Source organism: Cimex lectularius, unplaced genomic scaffold (assembly GCF_000648675.2).
Source record: "Cimex lectularius strain Harlan isolate CLEC.00 unplaced genomic scaffold, Clec_2.1 scaffold269, whole genome shotgun sequence".
In the NCBI taxonomy this organism is placed as follows: Eukaryota; Metazoa; Arthropoda; class Insecta; order Hemiptera; family Cimicidae; genus Cimex; species Cimex lectularius.
Genome location: NW_019392860.1, coordinates 341,466 through 359,393, shown reverse-complemented (window position 1 = coordinate 359,393; position 17,928 = coordinate 341,466). Strand labels below are relative to the sequence as shown.

At 35.1% G+C, this 17,928-nt stretch overlaps 2 protein-coding genes across 4 annotated transcripts in view; one reads left to right on the top strand and one right to left on the bottom strand.

Moving 5' to 3' along the window:
- The first annotated feature begins 2,015 nt into the window (after window positions 1-2,015).
- Window positions 2,016-9,964, top strand: LOC106660925 (xaa-Pro aminopeptidase ApepP-like). Of its 3 annotated transcripts, XM_014383982.2 has the most exons (16): window positions 2,974-3,198; window positions 4,664-4,771; window positions 4,910-5,034; window positions 5,103-5,279; window positions 5,812-5,923; window positions 6,438-6,551; window positions 6,621-6,870; window positions 6,930-7,044; window positions 7,110-7,256; window positions 7,316-7,529; window positions 7,590-7,673; window positions 7,737-7,886; window positions 7,939-7,980; window positions 8,043-8,119; window positions 9,634-9,732; window positions 9,794-9,964. In XM_014383982.2, the coding sequence occupies exons 2-16, from the start codon at window positions 4,729-4,731 to the stop codon at window positions 9,923-9,925; spliced, it is 1,881 nt and encodes a 626-aa protein (XP_014239468.1). In that variant the 5' UTR covers window positions 2,974-3,198; window positions 4,664-4,728; the 3' UTR covers window positions 9,926-9,964. The 3 variants fall into 3 exon arrangements, with proteins under 3 accessions (XP_014239469.1, XP_014239467.1, XP_014239468.1); XM_014383983.2 differs by lacking the exons at window positions 2,974-3,198; window positions 4,664-4,771 and adding an exon at window positions 2,016-2,142; XM_014383981.2 differs by lacking the exon at window positions 4,664-4,771 and having other exon boundaries at window positions 2,942-3,198.
- A 4,566-nt stretch (window positions 9,965-14,530) lies between these two features.
- LOC106660818 overlaps window positions 14,531-17,928 on the bottom strand; it is a 14,764-nt gene continuing 11,366 nt past the window's right edge. Inside the window, exons 17-19 of the mRNA XM_014383770.2 lie at window positions 15,641-16,004; window positions 15,438-15,570; window positions 14,531-15,375 (exon numbers count right to left, since the gene is read on the bottom strand). Coding sequence (XP_014239256.1) covers window positions 14,968-15,375; window positions 15,438-15,570; window positions 15,641-16,004 — 905 coding nt within the window. The 3' untranslated portion in view covers window positions 14,531-14,967. The remainder of the gene's footprint in view (window positions 15,376-15,437; window positions 15,571-15,640; window positions 16,005-17,928) is intronic.

The window sequence follows — 17,928 nt, the reverse complement described above, 5'->3', positions numbered from 1 at the left end:
GGGAAAGACGTGCTATGAAATCCCTGAGGGGCTGAGGGGTCCACAACCCGGTGATACTTTGTGCTGGCCCGGTAAAGGGAAATCGGGACCCTGTGCTGGAACGAAATCCGTGTGGGAGGCGAAAAGGAACCCAGCAGAAGGGGGTAAAATAACGTGGGAAGGTCGCACAGCGGAAATACAGGAATTATTCAACGTCTACTCGCCCAAAGCTGCAGGAAATAACAGAGTCTTGCCAAAAGGTGACAAACCGTCTGCCGCCGCAGGGGAAACATTTAGACCAGGAAAGGTCGCCGAAGAAATCAAGTGTTCTTCCGAATCAAAACCTCTGTTTCAGTCACAGGCTAGTTTCTTCCCGATGAATCCACAAATGGATCCGTGTTCGCCGTGTAAGCCAAATTTTTTCAACCCGAACTCTATGGCCCGGTCGATTTCAGCGGTATCGAGTTCGTCCTCTGCTTCGTCTTCCTACGGAAAATTCAGATTCAATGCAAATTTTTGCAATTGCAAAATTCCACTTCCACCATGGTTTAAAGAAAAGAAACGCAAAAAGCAAAACAATAAAAAGACAGCACCTCCTCCTCTCTGCGCGGTAACCTGCGGAAATCCAAAATGTGCCGCGGCTAAATTCACGAAGCAAGAGTATAAATGTATCCCGATCTCGAAAGGATATTACGACGATCCAAAACCCGGCATTTGTTGCTATCTGTACGGTCAAACAGTTTTCAATACCTCTGACAAAAAGAACAAAACAGAAGACAGCAACTTCAACTTTTCGAGTAACTCGTGCCCGACCTACAGCATCAGTTCTACCCGGCATCATCCTTTCCGACCGCCCCAACAAGTCCAGTTGATGAAACCTGTGGCAAAGCCTACGGTCGACAACGTCAACGATTCTTTCTTGTTGAACATATCTAAAAAAGACCACTGCGGAAAGCCGGCTAAGCTCAACTTGTCTTTCAAGATCCCTAAGATGAAAATCACTTACAAATACGACGCCGATTCTCAATTTCCAGAACAAACCCAGCGAAAGGACAAAAAGGCGGGCTCGGCGGAGAAGAAAAAAAGCGCCAAAGGAAAGAAAGGGGGTAAAGGGAAGAAAGGAGCATCTAAAGGGAAAAAGGGAAAGAGCGCTGGTAAAAAAAAGAAAAAGTAAAAACGTAAAAACGGTTTAGATTTATGTTGCAAAGACAATATTGGTTGAATAAAGTACGTCCTATGTTTCCAACATAGTTTATAACTTCTTAGTCTACGAACCACCCTATCAGTAAGATTACAGAAACATCTTTTGGAAATCCACTAAATCATTCAGTAAACAACAGCGATCAATTTACTTTCTAGATGGGTCCTTCATATTTTTGACTTATTACATAAGAGAAGCAAAATATTCACGATACTTTGCTATTTTAATCACTGGAAAACGCATTCATTGTCATTACAAAGGATGAATTTGTGTACCATTTTCCCCAGACTTTATAAGCGTACTTAAGTTGATTTTAAACATAATCGTACATAACTTAAATAGTTATGGGTTTAAAAAAAATTTCGCTCCAGTCTGCTAAAATAAAAAAATTGTTTGTATTTTGGAGGAAAACTCATTAATGATTATGATAACGATTGTAGGAAAATGACGATTTAATTGAGGGAATTAAGAGCGCCATTGCAAAAATTCCAATATTTTTCATCATCGTGATTGTCTTTGGCTGTTATGAAATTCTATACGATAAAAAAGTCAGTGCCACGAGCGGGATTCGAACGCACGACCTTCGGCTTAGCCATAGCCAATACATTTCATAAATATTAATTAATTGAAAAAAGTTAATTGGTCAAACGGACCGCGAACTGTAATTGATTGTTAGTTATATACTGCGTTGATACAACTGAAAAAAAATCTATGGTATTTTATTTTTAACTAATGTGCCTAGCAGACAAATTATTGATGTGTACGGTCATAAATTAAATGTTAAACCCATTTAAAATAATTAAAGAATTACGGTCGTAAAAGACAAAGATATTAGCCCCACTTTCCTTTCGCCACTCCTGCCAAACGTTATCGCGGATTCCATTTAATTCAATGCCCTTTTCTTAGTCAATCGTTCCCGTTCGCAATGGTGTTACGGATTTGTCTTCTGCTTCTGCTCTCAGGTAATTTTCGAAAAAAAAAAATCAACATGACTCGAACTCGTAAAACCGTGGTCAAAATCACAACAAGTTTACCAAGTTTACAAAAATAATACACGTACTCTCATAAACAAACAAACAAAAAAAAAAAAAAAAAAAAAATACAAGTATACCTGCAGTAAAATATTTTGATGATAAAATATAATTTCTACTGTGTATATAAGTTATTCTTTAGTATAAATAAGACTTTCAATACATCTTAGACAATTTTTTTTTTTTTTTTTTAGCAAGCAAACTGTACAACAAATATATGAACAATGATAATCTCACATTAAACATTAGACTTATTTTGTCCTGATATTCTTAAAAAATATATATTTCTTAATTAAAAATTTGCTAAGTGGAGGGATTCATCAGTGTTGATATTTTATTTAAATAAATCCAGTCAAGGCAACAACTACTGTTTATTTCAAAAATTAATGTCAAAGTGGGATGAAAATAAATAAAATAACGGACGGTTTTGCTGTTTCCACAGAGCTTTAATGTGACACCTTCATGTTTTTTACAAAAGAGTAAATTAAGCGTGTATTTTAACGAATCGTTTGCAGAAAAATGATGCGACCTTTCTGCACGAAACATCCTGCATAAAAACGTAAACAAAAATTCTGACATGAACAGATCAGGTCGGTGTATAAAAGTTCAAAAAATAATAACGAAACAGAAAAAGTTTGATTTTGTTTCTACACAAATTGTTGAAAACAAAGAATGGACCATGTTACAACTGTTTTTCCTATTTATATTCTGTTGATATAACTAAAAAAGTAAACAAACAAAAGAAAACGCATTTGTAAAAAATTTCAACCAAAGTTTTAAGACAAAAAAAAACCTAGTCCAAATGTAGATTTTTCCGTATTTTTCATTTTGTAAACGGGCAGATCGTCAGCGGTGGCACTTCAAGTCATGGATCTACAGCAGACTTTTTCATGGTCGTCCTAAAACTAATTCCAATTTTTCAATTTTTCACTCTTTCCTTTCGTCTACATACGGCTCAGTTCGAGAAAGCCATGAAGGCCGTGTCAGGTATATCACAATATCCGTTACCGATGGCCTCACGAAAACGCTCAAGATTTCAATTACTTGACTGTCAGATTCAAAACTATCTTTCGACAACTATATTATTTAGCCTGGGGGAAAAAATCGTCTTCTATTTCAATTATTAACAATCCAATTGAAATCGGCACCTTGATAAATCTCAATTTCGTTTACATGTGAAAACAAAATTTATGAATCTTTAAACAGTTGTTAGTACTTTTTGTATATAAAGACATATTCGTGTATATGACGTTTTAAAGAAACTTTTCTTTGTTTAATTAAAAAAAAAAAACTCGAAATTTCTCTTTCCTTGATACAAAATGTCAAAAAATAAGTTGTAATTTGATCGTTACCGTCTGACGCGTTTCGTCATTTCGCCATCTTCAGTGTGTCTGCCTAGCGTCTGTAACGACAAAATTATGGTTCATGACCCCGATCAGACTTTGAAATCATCCATTGCCAATATTGGCTTAAGAATAGCGGATTTATTTGACCATACGATCTCGCCTCGTTTTAAAATCCTATTTTCCCTAGCTACTGTTTGTTTTCAACCTTACACCTACAACCACTACAGATGACCAAATGAAAAGCCCAATCGTTTAAAATTTATAATTTTAACTCGTATTTTTGAAAAATATTACAACAATACAATAAGATTAACGTCGCATAAAACTGAAACGTTTTTTCCTGGTTTTTTAAAAAGCTTCTGCTTAATTTTGAATACAATTGTATTCAGGGTAGACAGTGTCCTTTGTAGATAATTTGTTTTAAAAGATAAAAGGGCTAAGTACATTGTATTAAAAGTCCAATAAAACAATGGAACAAAAGCTCACCCTACAGTAAGTAACCAGATAACCCTTTGTATGAACAGCAGGAAGTTTTAAAATACCCTACTTGCAACCAAACAACCGGGAAAAAAGCTACCTAGTTCTCTCAGCTAATTTTCTAGCTGCAGACAAAACAGCATAGAAAGACAATGAAGCTTTAAATGATTTCGATACAATATTTCACAATCTGAAGTTACCATAAAATTCTTGGGTTCATCCATAATTCCTATAGTACACAATCCGTCTAATTTTAAGACCAGAAAATTACCATCTATCAGTCTTATTTCTACTTCTTTAGCCTTAGATCTACTTATATTTCTAAGGCTAAAAAAATGAATCTTTATGAATAAAACATGTTGCCTATTGGATTTAAGAGACAAAACACAGAAGAAAGGTATCATCTCTACCAGTTTCTAGATTGATCGGACTAAACTAAAAAAAAAAAAAAAAAATCAACTCTAAAACTACAAATCTAAGCCTAAATCAAGTCTTGAGTTCATCCAAATGTTACACCGACTTTATATTAAATTCCAAGACCTAATGATTTCATTCATTTCCAAAGCTCTAAAATCTAGATACAGTAAATTTCAATCAACCATCCTGACTTTCTCATTGTGCCCATCCAGTCGATTCTCCCAAATGGATGAAAATAAGGTGACACCAAGTGTTTTGGGACAACTCCTGAGTTTAGATGGAAGACCCATCAATTAATCCTCAATACATTAACTTATTAGGTGCAACTATTTACTTGTTCTCTGTTAAATTACTACATTTAATTCAAATTTATTTTTACTACAGCATTCACATTATGTTTTAATTGATAAAGAAAAAATTAATCGTGTTGCACAATAAAAGTATCTTTTTTTTACAAGCATCCATTATTAATGGAGAGGAAAACGGAACTTCAGTCTTAGAAAGCCGACTGGCCAAGTTAAGGGAAAAAATGACCAATTATGGCATTGATGCTTACATTGTAATGAGTGAAGGTGACCATCAGGTAAGTTCTATTCTAGACAAAAAAAAAAAAAAAAGCCTGAAAGCCTAATGCCTAATTAAAAATCTTAGGAAGAATATCCAGCGGCCGCTGATCTGAGGAGATCGTATTTGAGCGGTTTTACGGGAAGTGCAGGAGATGCTGTTGTGACAATGAAGCAAGCATTACTCTGGACGGACTCTAGATATTACATCCAAGCGGAAGAACAGTTAGGGCCTTCATGGACTCTTGTCATGAAGGAACCACAGGTGAATGATAGCCAGCTGACAATTTTTATTAATGATTATTCAGGAATCGTGAGATGTGGTCTGGTGTGATGTACGTTTCAGAAAAACATTTATCGTGCCAACATCTTTATTGAGATCATCTTCAGGGCCTGGGATTTACAAACATTGTTTAAATTTAACAAATACATGTAGGATGTGGAAAAAAGTGAATTTATACAAGGCAAAATTTTTTTTATTTATATTCAATCAAAATATTTCTACTCACTCAAAGTGTTTGTTTTCTGCGTAAGTGTACCATTCTTGTGTCATGTTGAGAATGCCAGTGAGATATTGCTGTTTTATGTTTATATACGTTGGATTTTGAAGGGGTGGGGAAGGCCCTGAAGATGATCTCAATAAAGATCGAAACGTTGGCACGACAAAGAAAATGTTTTTCTGAAACCTGCATCACACCAGACCGCATCTCACGATTCCTGAATAATCATCACCTAACAGTCACTAATCACCACACATTTTTATTAATGTATTACAAGTTTTTTTTTTCTGCAATTAGGTAGACCCAATGGAAGTTTGGCTCAGAAAGAATTTGGAGAAGGATCAGAAAGTAGGCGTGGACCCTAAAACTATCACATTTGAAAATTGGAATCAAATTGATTCTCATTTGAGTAAGCTTATAGTTTTTCTTCTTAAGTTTAAACAAAATATATATTTTCCACTGTCTGTTTGCATAATTTGGCTAATTAAGTAGTTTTTGGGATGCAAAATTTCTAAATGTCTAAATTTCAGTATTTAGATAATTATAATTAATTAAGGTTTTTAGTTGAGATAAAAAAGTCAGTGGCACGAGTGGGATTCGAAAGGTGTGGTTGAGATGGGAAGTTGGTGTCCGAGTGGATCGAGGTCACGATAGCTCAAGTGGTAGAGCAGCGGCGTATCAAGCCGAAGATCGTGGGTTTGAATCCCGCTCGTGCCATTGACTTTTTTATCTCAACTAAAAACCTTAATTAATTATAATAGATCAAGCGTTCCACGAAATTAGTGAATATATAGATAATTTTATTGTAAAAGTACTGCCTTTGGTGTTTAAATGTTTACCACAGATAGAAATTAGCTTGCAGCCTCTTTTACTATCACCTGAAGAGAACTAGAAATATATTTTTTTAAATAACATTTTATTAGGTAGTAAATTGATCAAATTTATTCCCCTGGAAAATAATTTGATTGATGAAATTTGGGAAGACAGACCGAGCTATCCATCTGATCCTGTATACATTCACGACTGTAATTTTTCAGGTAAATCATTCTGATTATACAAAATTTCAAACAGAATGGCGTAATATATTTTTAAAATGTCCAATGTAGGTGAAGAATACACTAAAAAAATCAAGAGGGTAAGGGAAAAACTTGCATCGTTGGAGGCAGATTTGTGTGTCGTCAGTGCACTAGATGAAGTGGCTTGGCTGTTAAACCTCAGAGGAAATGACATTTCGATGACTCCTGTTTTTATTTCATATGTGCTTTTGACGCCAAAATGGGCCACTCTGTATACAAGGAAAGAAATAATAAACTCATCCATAATAGAATATCTTTCTAATCCTTTATCGCAAGTTAGGTGAGTTTTGGACGAGTTTTTTTCTTCAAAGTTTTGTTGATTTCTTTGTTCATTTCAAGCGTTAAGCCATATACTGATTTCTGGAAAGATCTGCAGAATGCGATTAAAGAAGCAAAAAAAGTATTACTACCTTCCGGGAAAAGAGGTGGAACTAGTTACGCCATTTATAGCAGAGTACGAAGGAGCAGTTTTAAAACAATTTAATTTCTATTGAATATTTAACTTCATACAAATTCAAGGTGCCAAAAGAAAAACTCCTTAATATCACATCTCCAATAATGGACATGAAATCGTCCAAAAACCGTATTGAAGTCCAAGGCTCGAGAAATGCACATTTGAGGGATGCTGTTGCGTTGTGTGAGCTGTTCCACTTATTAGAAAACCAAGTAAGTCGAGTTAATTACGGTTTAAAGACGGTAATTAACCATTCACTAATTGATCACAGGTTCCAAATGAAATATACTGGGATGAATTGAAAGTCGTGTATAAGCTCCAAAAGTTGAGATCAGAGCAAAAGTGGAACAAAGGTTCAAGTTTCAATGCTATTGTGGCCTTTGGTAAAAATGGTGCTTTGCCACACTACAAACCAACAAAAGAAACGAACTTAAAACTTGACACAGAAGGTCTTTTAACTATTGACTCAGGCGGACAATACTTGGGTAATAAAATTTTTCATTATGTGTATTACAATATAAAAATAAATATATTTTTTCTGTCAGATGGAACTATTGACACAACTCGGGTTCTTCACTTTGGCAAACCAAGTGCTATGTATAAAACAATTTATACAAGTTTATTGAAAGGTTTTACATTTTTGTTAGACTTTAAGATTAAAAGGAGAAATTTTAATTGATGAAAATTTCAAGGAGTTGCTGATTTGGCAACGACTATCTTCCCAGATGGCACAAAAGTATCAGATCTTGAATTTATTATTCGGAGACCGTTGCTTCAATTAGGGATGACATTCGGCCATGGAACGACTCATGGGACGGGGGTTTTTCTCGGTGTTCACGAAGGTACTCATGTTGTTAATAATTTATGAACGTCCTATCATTAAATTTTTTACAGCTTTCAATGGAACCTACCACCACCATTTCATCGGCTCACAAGGTCCGTATAAATTAAGTTAACGTTTATTTACAAATATTATTGAACAACCAATTTGTATTTAGAACCAGGCTACTACAGAAAGGGGGAATTTGGAATGAGACTTGAAAATCTGATTGTTGTAGAAGACGCTCCAGTAAAAGTAAGTTAAATAATTGAAAAAATTAAGCATCGACAAACCCATATATCGGGTTGTCCGGAAAATAATGCAGGATTTTAAGTTTTCATTAAAAAAAATCTATATAAAATATTCTGTTTACGTTTACAGGATTATTAATCCTCTTCCAAATGATATTGTTTGTTTACCTCTGTAGCATTCCGCTACTTGGAAATAATTCAGTCATCCTTATAATGTCAAAGCGAGAATTTCGTACCATTTTCTTTTACGAGTTTAAACTCGGCCGAAGCGGAGCCCAAACGGCTAGAAACATTAACCAAGTCTGGGGCGAGGGTTGTGTTAATGAGTGCACTGTGCAAAGGTGGTTTAAAAAATTTCGGGAGGGAGATTTCAGCCTTGAAGATGAAGAAGGTCGTGGAAGGCCTTCCTCTCTTAATGATGATGTTCTGCGATCAGTGGTGGAAGAAAACCCCAAAACAACTGTTCGAGAACTTGCAGAGCAACTCAAAGTCAGTAAAACGACCGTCGCTGACCACCTCAAGGCGATTGGAAAAGTGAAAAAACTCGAAAATTGGGTTCCACACTCATTAAACGATCGCCAAAAAAATCAGCGCTTTGATGTTTGTGCATCACTTCTTTGTCGAAACAAAAATGACCCATTTCTGGCCAGAATTGTTACATGTGACGAAAAGTGGATTCTCTACGATAACACTAGACGTTCTGGACAGTGGCTCGACAAAGGAGAAGCTCCAATACATTTTCCAAAGCCCCCAACTCATCAAAAAAAGGTAATGGTTACGGTATGGTGGGCTTCATTTGGTTTAATACACTACAGCTTCTTAAATCCTGGCGAAACCATCAATGCTGAATCATACTGTAACCAAATTAATACCATGCATCAGAAATTGGCAGTAATGAAGCCCTCTTTGGTCAATCGGAAAGGGCCCATTTTGTTGCATGACAACGCTCGACCACATGTGTCACGTGTAACGTCACAAAAATTATTGGAGCTTGGCTATGAAACTTTGCCTCACCCACCCTACTCTCCGGACCTCTCGCCTACTGACTACCATTTTTTTAGACACCTGGACCACTACTTACAACACATAATATTCAAAAATCAAACGGAACTGGAAAATGCATTTATTGACTTTATCAATTCTAAAAATTCTGAATTCTACTCAGACGGAATTAATAAGTTACCAACACGTTGGGAGAAATGTATTGAGAGTATGGGAAATTATTTTGATTAAAGAACATTGCTTTAAAGTAACTAGTTTCTTTTTTTTTGTTTAATACCAAAATCCTGCATTATTTTCCGGACAACCCAATACTTAAAATAAAAGAAAAATATGTACTAAAAAAGTATATTATTGAGGTTAAAAATAAAATGAAAATTGAAATGTGCCACTTTTTATTGTTTTATGTACTTGCAAGTGTCACATTTTTGGCGCCAGTAGTTAAAACAATTTATTTAAATTTACAGAATTGTTGTTTATACCAATTTTGTTTTTTATTCAGTCTGTTAATTATTCTAGGACATGGACAATTCTCAGAAACTCTTTAAGTTTTCTCCCCTTACACTTGTGCCTTACGAACCTAACCTTATCGATGTTTCAAACATGGACAAAAGTCAGGTAACGCTTATTTTGTCATAAATGTTTACACGGTGGGACAGTAAAGTATGTGGTTTTTTAGATCAACTGGCTAAACGAATACCACGAACAGGTGAGGCTCCACGTTGGAACTGAGATGGTCAAACAGGGCAAGTCTGACCTCTACCAATGGCTCGTGAAAAAGACGACACCATTAGCTTATAACACGGAGTAAATGTATATTCAATAAAATTCTGACAAGTTGCTTGTATGATTACCTCATAATGTGTTTTAACACACAGGAAAATATGAAGGTTTAGCAAAAAAAATTGCATGAAGAATACATTTTTTTGACAGTCCTCTGCTGAATTCTAACTGGCACTATTTTTTCTCTTTTCTTAATTTTCTAACCTGCCGTTGTTACATAAAATTGTCAAATATAGTATTCTAGTTTTTCTAGTCATCTATTAATGCAATGGAAATATGTTAATTGAGTTGTCTGTTGAAAAGATTTCTCATAACAGCAAACTACAAGCAGTCTTGCTCGCTGCGTATAATAGTAATCATGTCTGCGTGAGGAAAATTAAGCAATTTTGATTATGCGTGGTGTGTGGCTTTGGTATTCAAAACACACTCTACTCCATAATGAAATAATAAACAAATAAATATTATTAATTAAATTACATAAAAATTGGCACAACTCATACAAGAAATAAAGAGCCGAGAGGTTCACAAATAAGGAAAAATGGACTGCAAAAATGTGCTGTCCTGGTATCAATCACAAAACTTCTTCATATTGTTCAAAAAACTGACAGGTGGTGAATTGTATCGCATAGTTCATCTGGTGCAAACCTCTACATTTTTTTTGTTTTGTTTGCTGAAAAAAGTCTAAGGAACCCTGAATAACATAAGTTAAGCCATAATGTGTTAAATTAAGATTGGGAATGCTTATACTTTTAAGCCTTGTTGCATATCACCATAGCATATCATGTGCACATCATTTATCAATACGATATGATGTCCAGTACCTTTTTTCTTGTTTGTCTTTATTTTTTCCCTTGCCTAGCTCTTCCTTACTTCAATGGCATCTGCCAATCAGTGAAAAAGGGGTGGATTAAGAGAAAAAAAAAGTTGGACGTCACAGTATTAGAACCGTTTAGAAAAGAAAAGGGTAGAAAAAGAAAAAAGTGTGTGGTGATTTGTGACCATTAGTCGAAGATTATTCACGATTTTTGAATAAAAGAAAAAAGTATAAACTGAAAAACAAAAAATTAATAAAAAGAAGGAAATAAATGTACAGGTCAGTATGGGTTTGAACTGCTAACGTTCAGATACAAAGGCAAGATGACTGAAGATTATAGCCCCCAGCAGCCTAATGTGGTCCTACTTGGCTTCAAAAATTAAAGGGGTTGAGTCCACCCTCCGGCTTCATTTCCAGTAAATAAATAAACATCAAATAAAGAAAGTAAGAAAGAAAAGATGTAATGCTGCACTTGACTAGTTACACTGAGTACCTAAATAATCAAACTTTAGTGTTTTTTTTTTTTGGTATTGGCATTATAGCCATCAACCATATGACCCTCTTGCCGTGCGCTGTACATCCACATCCCTAAACTTTAGTTGACATTAACAGGGTTCAAAATGTATTAAAATAACACCTTAAACTAAAATTATTTTATTCTTAAAAGGGGACGACCAGGTTGGTGGGTAATGAATTTGGACCAAACATTTTTAGGTAATTCTACACAAATATCAGACATGTATATACCACTTCCATGGATAGGCCTTCATTTTATCATTTTTTAAAAATTGAAAATTTTGTTTTTTTAATATTTTTATTTTGCCTTTCTAGTTGCTCAAATCAACGTTGTGAATATATAGAATCACAAATCTGACAACGAGGTCAAATTTTTACAATTTTCTGACCTACTTTACTTACAGACTGTTTGTTTAAACAAAAATTTATATTTAGAGGTGCTAAAACAAAATTTTGTTAGTTTTACGAGAAAAAAATGTCTGACCTAGTTTACTTGAAAATATTTGATTTTTGAAATTTTTTTGTTATTGATAAACTTTGAACACTTTACTATATTTTTATTGCAATCTACATAAAAATGCTGTAAAATGATATATTCACATAGTTGATTTGAGCAAACAGAAAAGTGGAATAAAAATATTTAAAAAACCAGAAAATTTCGACTTTTTTTTGTTGTTGCAAAAATAGGGCCTATTCACAAGAAGTGTATACGAGTCTGCATAGATCACCTAAAAAAAGTTTGGTAAAAATCTGTGACCCATCAACCTGATGTCCCTTTGTAAGATTAATTTCTATTTATAAAAAAAAATCTCATAATTAAACTTATCTTATTAATCAGTCTAAACCAAATTTAGGTGCTCATGGTGGACCCATGTGACGTAGTAATGTTCTGGATAAAGCAGCCTCAGTCAGCGGATAAAGGCTCATTGCACAAATCAAAAATCTTTTGAGAAATTTTCCATCTTGATCATGGTGGGACTAGCGAATCCAGTTAACCATAATTTCCCTGAAAGGTTCTTTCGGGCCAAAAAACTGCTGTCACTCGCAGTTGCGTCTTTTCCTGCTCACTGTAGGCCTAGTCTGATATTGTAGACTGTCTGACGCCTCTTCAATATTTAATCTATCTTAATAATTGAAAACTAAACTATAAAATTTTTTCTCCACTAAACTCTTCTTAGTGCAGCTTCCCTTGTTTATAGACACAAGGCAAGGTACTAGCTCTCATTTTTTTTATTATTAATTTTTTTATAAACAAACCATGTATAATAACACTCTTTGGTCGTCGGCTCCCCCAAATCTTTTGCATGTTCCTCCTTTTCCTCCTATGCAACTCATTTTCAACCCTAGGGGCTTTTGGCCCCACATTGCATAATTTAAAAAAAAAAAAAAAAAAAAAAAAAAATTTCAATGAATAAAAGAATAGTCTCCCAATTCCAAAACCTGTAAACCCCCCCCCCAACCAGATTTGTAATCAGTGAAATGAACCATGCAATAATGGTAGGCAATGGATCAGAAACTGCAGAGCATGGTTCAACTGTATCCATATATCAATTAATTATTATTTTTCTGTAAGGTCTTGGTTGAGATGAAAAAGTTAATGTCACGAGCAGGATTCAAACCCACAACCTTCGGCTAGGCACACTAACTTTTTCATCTCAACCAAGACTGTACATAAAAAGAATAATTAATTGAAATAAATAATCTGGCCAATTAGACCACTAAATATAAGTGGATTAATATGTATCCATATAATTTAATGTGATGAAGAAAAACTGCCAATTAGCTGAAGATTCTCGTTGCATTTCAATATTTCACCAGTGCATATTTTGACATGGAGTAAAACAACACAGGTCGCACCATGTAAAAAATGATTTGCGATGGCGATACGCAACGATCAAATGTAACAAGTGGATTACAAGGCTTTAGGATAAAACACTGAAAATTCCAAAAGGAAATTATATTCCTTCTCCAAGGTGATGGTGGGAAACTTACGGGTCGACAAACAGCTGAGGTTATCACTGGCCCTCTGCGTGTTTTCCTTCTTTTACGCACATTTGGTTTTAAACTGCAGCCATTTGAGTGTCTTGATCTGGTCACTGACTCTCTGCTTTTAAATGTACTATGTTGATATCCTAAAGTACTAGCCTCCCGTTTGTACCTCAGGTTGTCAAATACAGAAAAGAAACAAAACATACATCACCACAAACATAGATGTCTGGTCACATTCACTTCTCCAGAGTACTTGCTATTCCTCGGGGCGGGTTTGAACCCACTCCATTCTCGCTAATAACTTTCTTTTACTCTCCAGACGTCACTCAACCCAGAGTACTCAATATTCCTAGGGCAGGGTTAAACAACCCCTTCCTTTCACACTAATAAATTAATTTCATTCCAATAAATTAACGTAAACACAACACTAGATAGAAATACATTTTTTTCTTTCCAAAAGGTATTTAAACTGAGAAGGCTGATCAATCACCAAAGAAAATACTAGATAGAAACACAGAAGTCTAGTCACATTCACTCCCCCAGAGTACTCGCTATTCCTTGTGGTGGGGTTGAACCTACTCCATTCTCGCTAATAAGCTACCTTTATTCACCAGACATCACACACTCGCCCCAGAGTATTTGATATTCCAATATTCCTCGAGGTGGGGTTAAACAACCCCTTACTTTCATGCTAATAAATTTCATTCATTCCAATAAATTAACCTAAAGATAACACAGACACAACACAAACACTTTATACATTTCAAAATCCCTATAATCTGTGCCTGCTGCTATGCCCCAAGACTACGCACAGGTACGATGATATACCAAAATATTGTCTATATACGACAAGCCTTCAACAATTGAAAAGGTGCTTGACTGTTATTCTATTTTTGCATAAGGGGCACCTACGCGGTCGCTTTCCAGCCAGAAATTGCCCATGCGTTATTCCTGTATGCCCTATGCGTAGTCTTGTCAGTATGGCCTTTTCCCTTTTCGAAACATTCTCTGTGGACCAGGGACCGATGTCTTTCTTAACCTGCCAGTTTAGCAGAGTTATTTTAATTCTAACAGCCCAGCGGTTTTTCCATTCTCTTTTTATTGTATTTGAAATTAATAGTCCGCTGGGCGTACAGGTTGGGAAGCTTCTTTGGCTGCCCAGGTAATGGTCTAAAATAAGAAATTATATAAATGTAGAAAGTTTATTCATTAAAGTTCCATACAAGAACCATTTATGTTTGCCCTTTTGAAATGCATACATTACAAGGAAAAACATTATTTTTCAATATGAAAATAACGTAAATAAATAAAATCTAATGTGCAAAAAAGTATATAATTGTATAACTAACTGTTGTGTTTGGAATTTACAAGATTATTAGATGCCAAGCAGAATATTTACATAATTAATATACAAACTGAATGAAATTTTGCCAAAATTTAAGACGACTCTCTTTGTTTTTTTAAAGCTCATGATAATTCTTTTTGTTAAACCATCTATCGATACCAACTTAGTACAGTTAAGTATTTAAAAAAATGTTAATCTATTCTAAAATAACATGCTATTTATTTGAATCAACTTAATTATCTCAAAATTGCAATTGACTAGATTTGTACTTGAAAACTATTTTTATGATAAAATAAAATGTACACATTTAAAAGGGAGCCTTGAAACTGTACTAAATCTGGTAAATGATGAGATTTTTAATAAATGAAGGTAAAGAAATACCTCTTTTGGTAGATTTCCTTGAATATTAATTTTGACTGCTTAATGCCTTTTGTTGAGCTAACCTTCCAATGAGCTCATAGTCAAAAACAATTGAAAGACTCTCAAAGAATGATTTATCATTCAACAAACCTCGGATACGATCAGCGGTCCACTTCCAGTGGGATTCATCAGTCTGAGCGGTGAAGTTTTGGAGCTCGATCGTATGCTGTGTCGAACAATCACACATTTCTTGTGAAAATTGAACATTTTCATCTTTGAAAGATTTCATCTCTGTCTGCGAGAAAGCATCAATGTTGTCAGGGCAGGTTTGTACATAAATATCAGTCTTCAATGGGGAATCAGTTTGACATTTCTTAAGGGCTTCATTTGTTACAACTTCCTCTTCTTTAGTTAGATCTATTTCTTCAACAGTTGCCTGTTTCTCTAAATATTCCTGAAACAACATTTTGATACTCATCATAAACACAAGTGACAAACTAAAAATAAAATTAATACCTTTAAGGCTTTGTAGAGGGTTGGAAGTTTGGGTTTATCAATAGAAAGTGTCTCAATTGAAGGATTTGTTAAAAAGGCCAATTCGCCAACTTTTATAATCCCTAATTTCATCAATTCATTTTCTAACAAATCACTGAAAACAAATATAAAAGCTTAGAACATGTATCAATCTTACATCATCTTAAAATTAAATATATAATTACCAGTTACGCATCGACGAAAAAAGTTCTGAAACAGGCTGCACACAGTTTTTGAGATTTGGCAATGTCTTTAAATCGTATTTTTCGCCTAAGTCTTCTTTTTCTTGAGATAAAACGTCTTCCTCAGATTGTCCACATTCCAACTGCTCTACAGACTGGCGTAGCTGTGCACATTCTTCATCAGAAGCTGTGGAAGAATCTGACAGCTCCATGTTTCCTGCGGTGTCGGATGAAACTGGAGATTTGTTATCGTCACAAGATGGAGTCAGATCATCAGTTTCCTTACTTGCTTCCTTGGTAGGGGTTTCTTCACTAGAATTGATATCTATCATGTCATCACCTTGTCTAATCCACACTGGTTTCTCACCTTCAATTAGAAAATAAAATAATTTGTTTGTAATATTTATATTATTGGGGGCCCGGAAAGTAAGGTCGTTTATGCCCATGCCAATATTAGTTTGCCATTGTATACTTCAGTCATTCAAAGACATTTTGAGGTTAGAATGACTTGTTTATCGTAAATAATAAAATCTTAATTTTTTTTGCAATTTATGGTCAAACGGCTAGCCGAATACCAGCAGAGGTACATATCTGGTATTGTATGCTTTTTGCGTATCACAACAGTTGCTACCAAAAACATTCACGATGTTTATCTAAGTGCATTAGATGTTCGTAAATGCCAAATTTCTAAGTTCAAATCTGGTAATTTTGATGTTTTCGGATTGTTTATGTCAATGTAAACAATTTTATAAAATCAAGACGCTGGAGGAAGAAACATGTCATTTTTCAGCGAGACGTCCTAAAAACAGAGTCGCTCCCTGGTTTTCAACCTGTACGTACAAACGTACATCAGCTGTCTTCAGTCAATTGTTCTCTGGTTTACAATGAGTATGTATGAACGTACCTTGGGCTTTCTACCAGAGTCGCTCCCTGGCTTCCTACAGGTATGCACGAACGCACCTTTGGCTTCGTCTGGCGAGTGGCTCCCAGACCCTCATCAAGATAAGCACGAACTTACGCAACAATCTGGCCCGGAGGACCAATGTTTCGTAGACACCAGCGGGAGAAAGTAATAAGTCAATGCATTAACAAGAAATTGTGGTGGGCGGTATGTATATGTCAATGTAAACAATTTTATTTATTAATAGTTAATAAAAAATCTTATCACTTATCATTTTAAATTTATCATTTAAAAAAATTATAAAAACAGAAAATTTGTAAAAATCAAGACACTGGAGGAAGAAACACGTTTTTCAGCAAGACGTCCTAAAAAACGTCAGTCGCTCCCTAGTTTTCAACCTGTACGTACAAAAGTACATTAGCTGGCTTTTGACAGTTGCTCTCTGGTTTACAACGAGTACGTACAAATGTATCTTTGGCTTTCGAAAGTCGCTCCCTGGTTTCCAACGGGTACGCTCAAACGTACCTTTGGGTTTGTCCGGCGAGCTCTCAGACTCCTATTAAGATAAGCATGAACTTATCTTCTGATCCTCACTGTCGTGAGTTGACACAAGACATATGAACTTACGCAACAATCTGGCCCGAAGGACTAATGTTTCGTAGACGCCAGCGGGAGAAAGTAATAAGTCAATGCATTAACAAGAAATTGAGGTGGGCGGTATGTATATGTCAATGTAAAAAATTTTATTTATTAATAGTTAATAAAAAATCTTATCACTTATTTTAAATTTATCATTTAAAAAAATTATAAAAACAGAAAATTTGTAAAAATCAAGACTGGAGGAAGAAACACGTTTTTCAGCAAGACGTCCTAAAAAACGTCAGTCGCTCCCTAGTTTTCAACCTGTACGTACAAACGTACATTAGCTGGCTTTTGACAGTTGCTCTCTGGTTTACAACGAGTACATACAAATGTACCTTAGGCTTTTGACTGTCGCTCCCTGGTTTCTGACGGGTACGCTCAAATGTACGTTTGGCTTTGTCCGGCAAGTGGTTCCCAGACTCCTATCAAGATAAGCACGAACTTATCTTCTGATCTTCACTATGCTGTGAGTAGACACAAGACGAACGAAAGTCCGAATTATTTGTTTTTTAACATTGTGTATCAACTTTTCTCTCTCTCTCTCTCTCTCTGTATATACAGGGTGAATTGCTACTCGTGCTACAAACTTCTCCAGTAGATTCTTCACCCTAAAATGAACAAAAAAGTTCATATTGTCCATGGTCCGATTCTCAACCATTTCAGAGTAATTTCGCTTTTTATCGATTTTGAAAGATATCACGTCCTGGCGTCGGAAAATCGTGATATCTTTTAATCTAAACATTTCTCT

Bases quoted from the DNA above. Each gene is read 5' to 3' on its own strand.
- LOC106660925 (XM_014383981.2), top strand. From the start codon at position 3,102: ATGGTCGTCCTAAAACTAATTCCAATTTTTCAATTTTTCACTCTTTCC. The intron at 7,257-7,315 runs GTAAGTCGAGTT...AATTGATCACAG, and splicing joins TCCACTTATTAGAAAACCAA to GTTCCAAATGAAATATACTG. The intron at 7,674-7,736 runs GTTTTACATTTT...GAAAATTTCAAG, and splicing joins TTATACAAGTTTATTGAAAG to GAGTTGCTGATTTGGCAACG.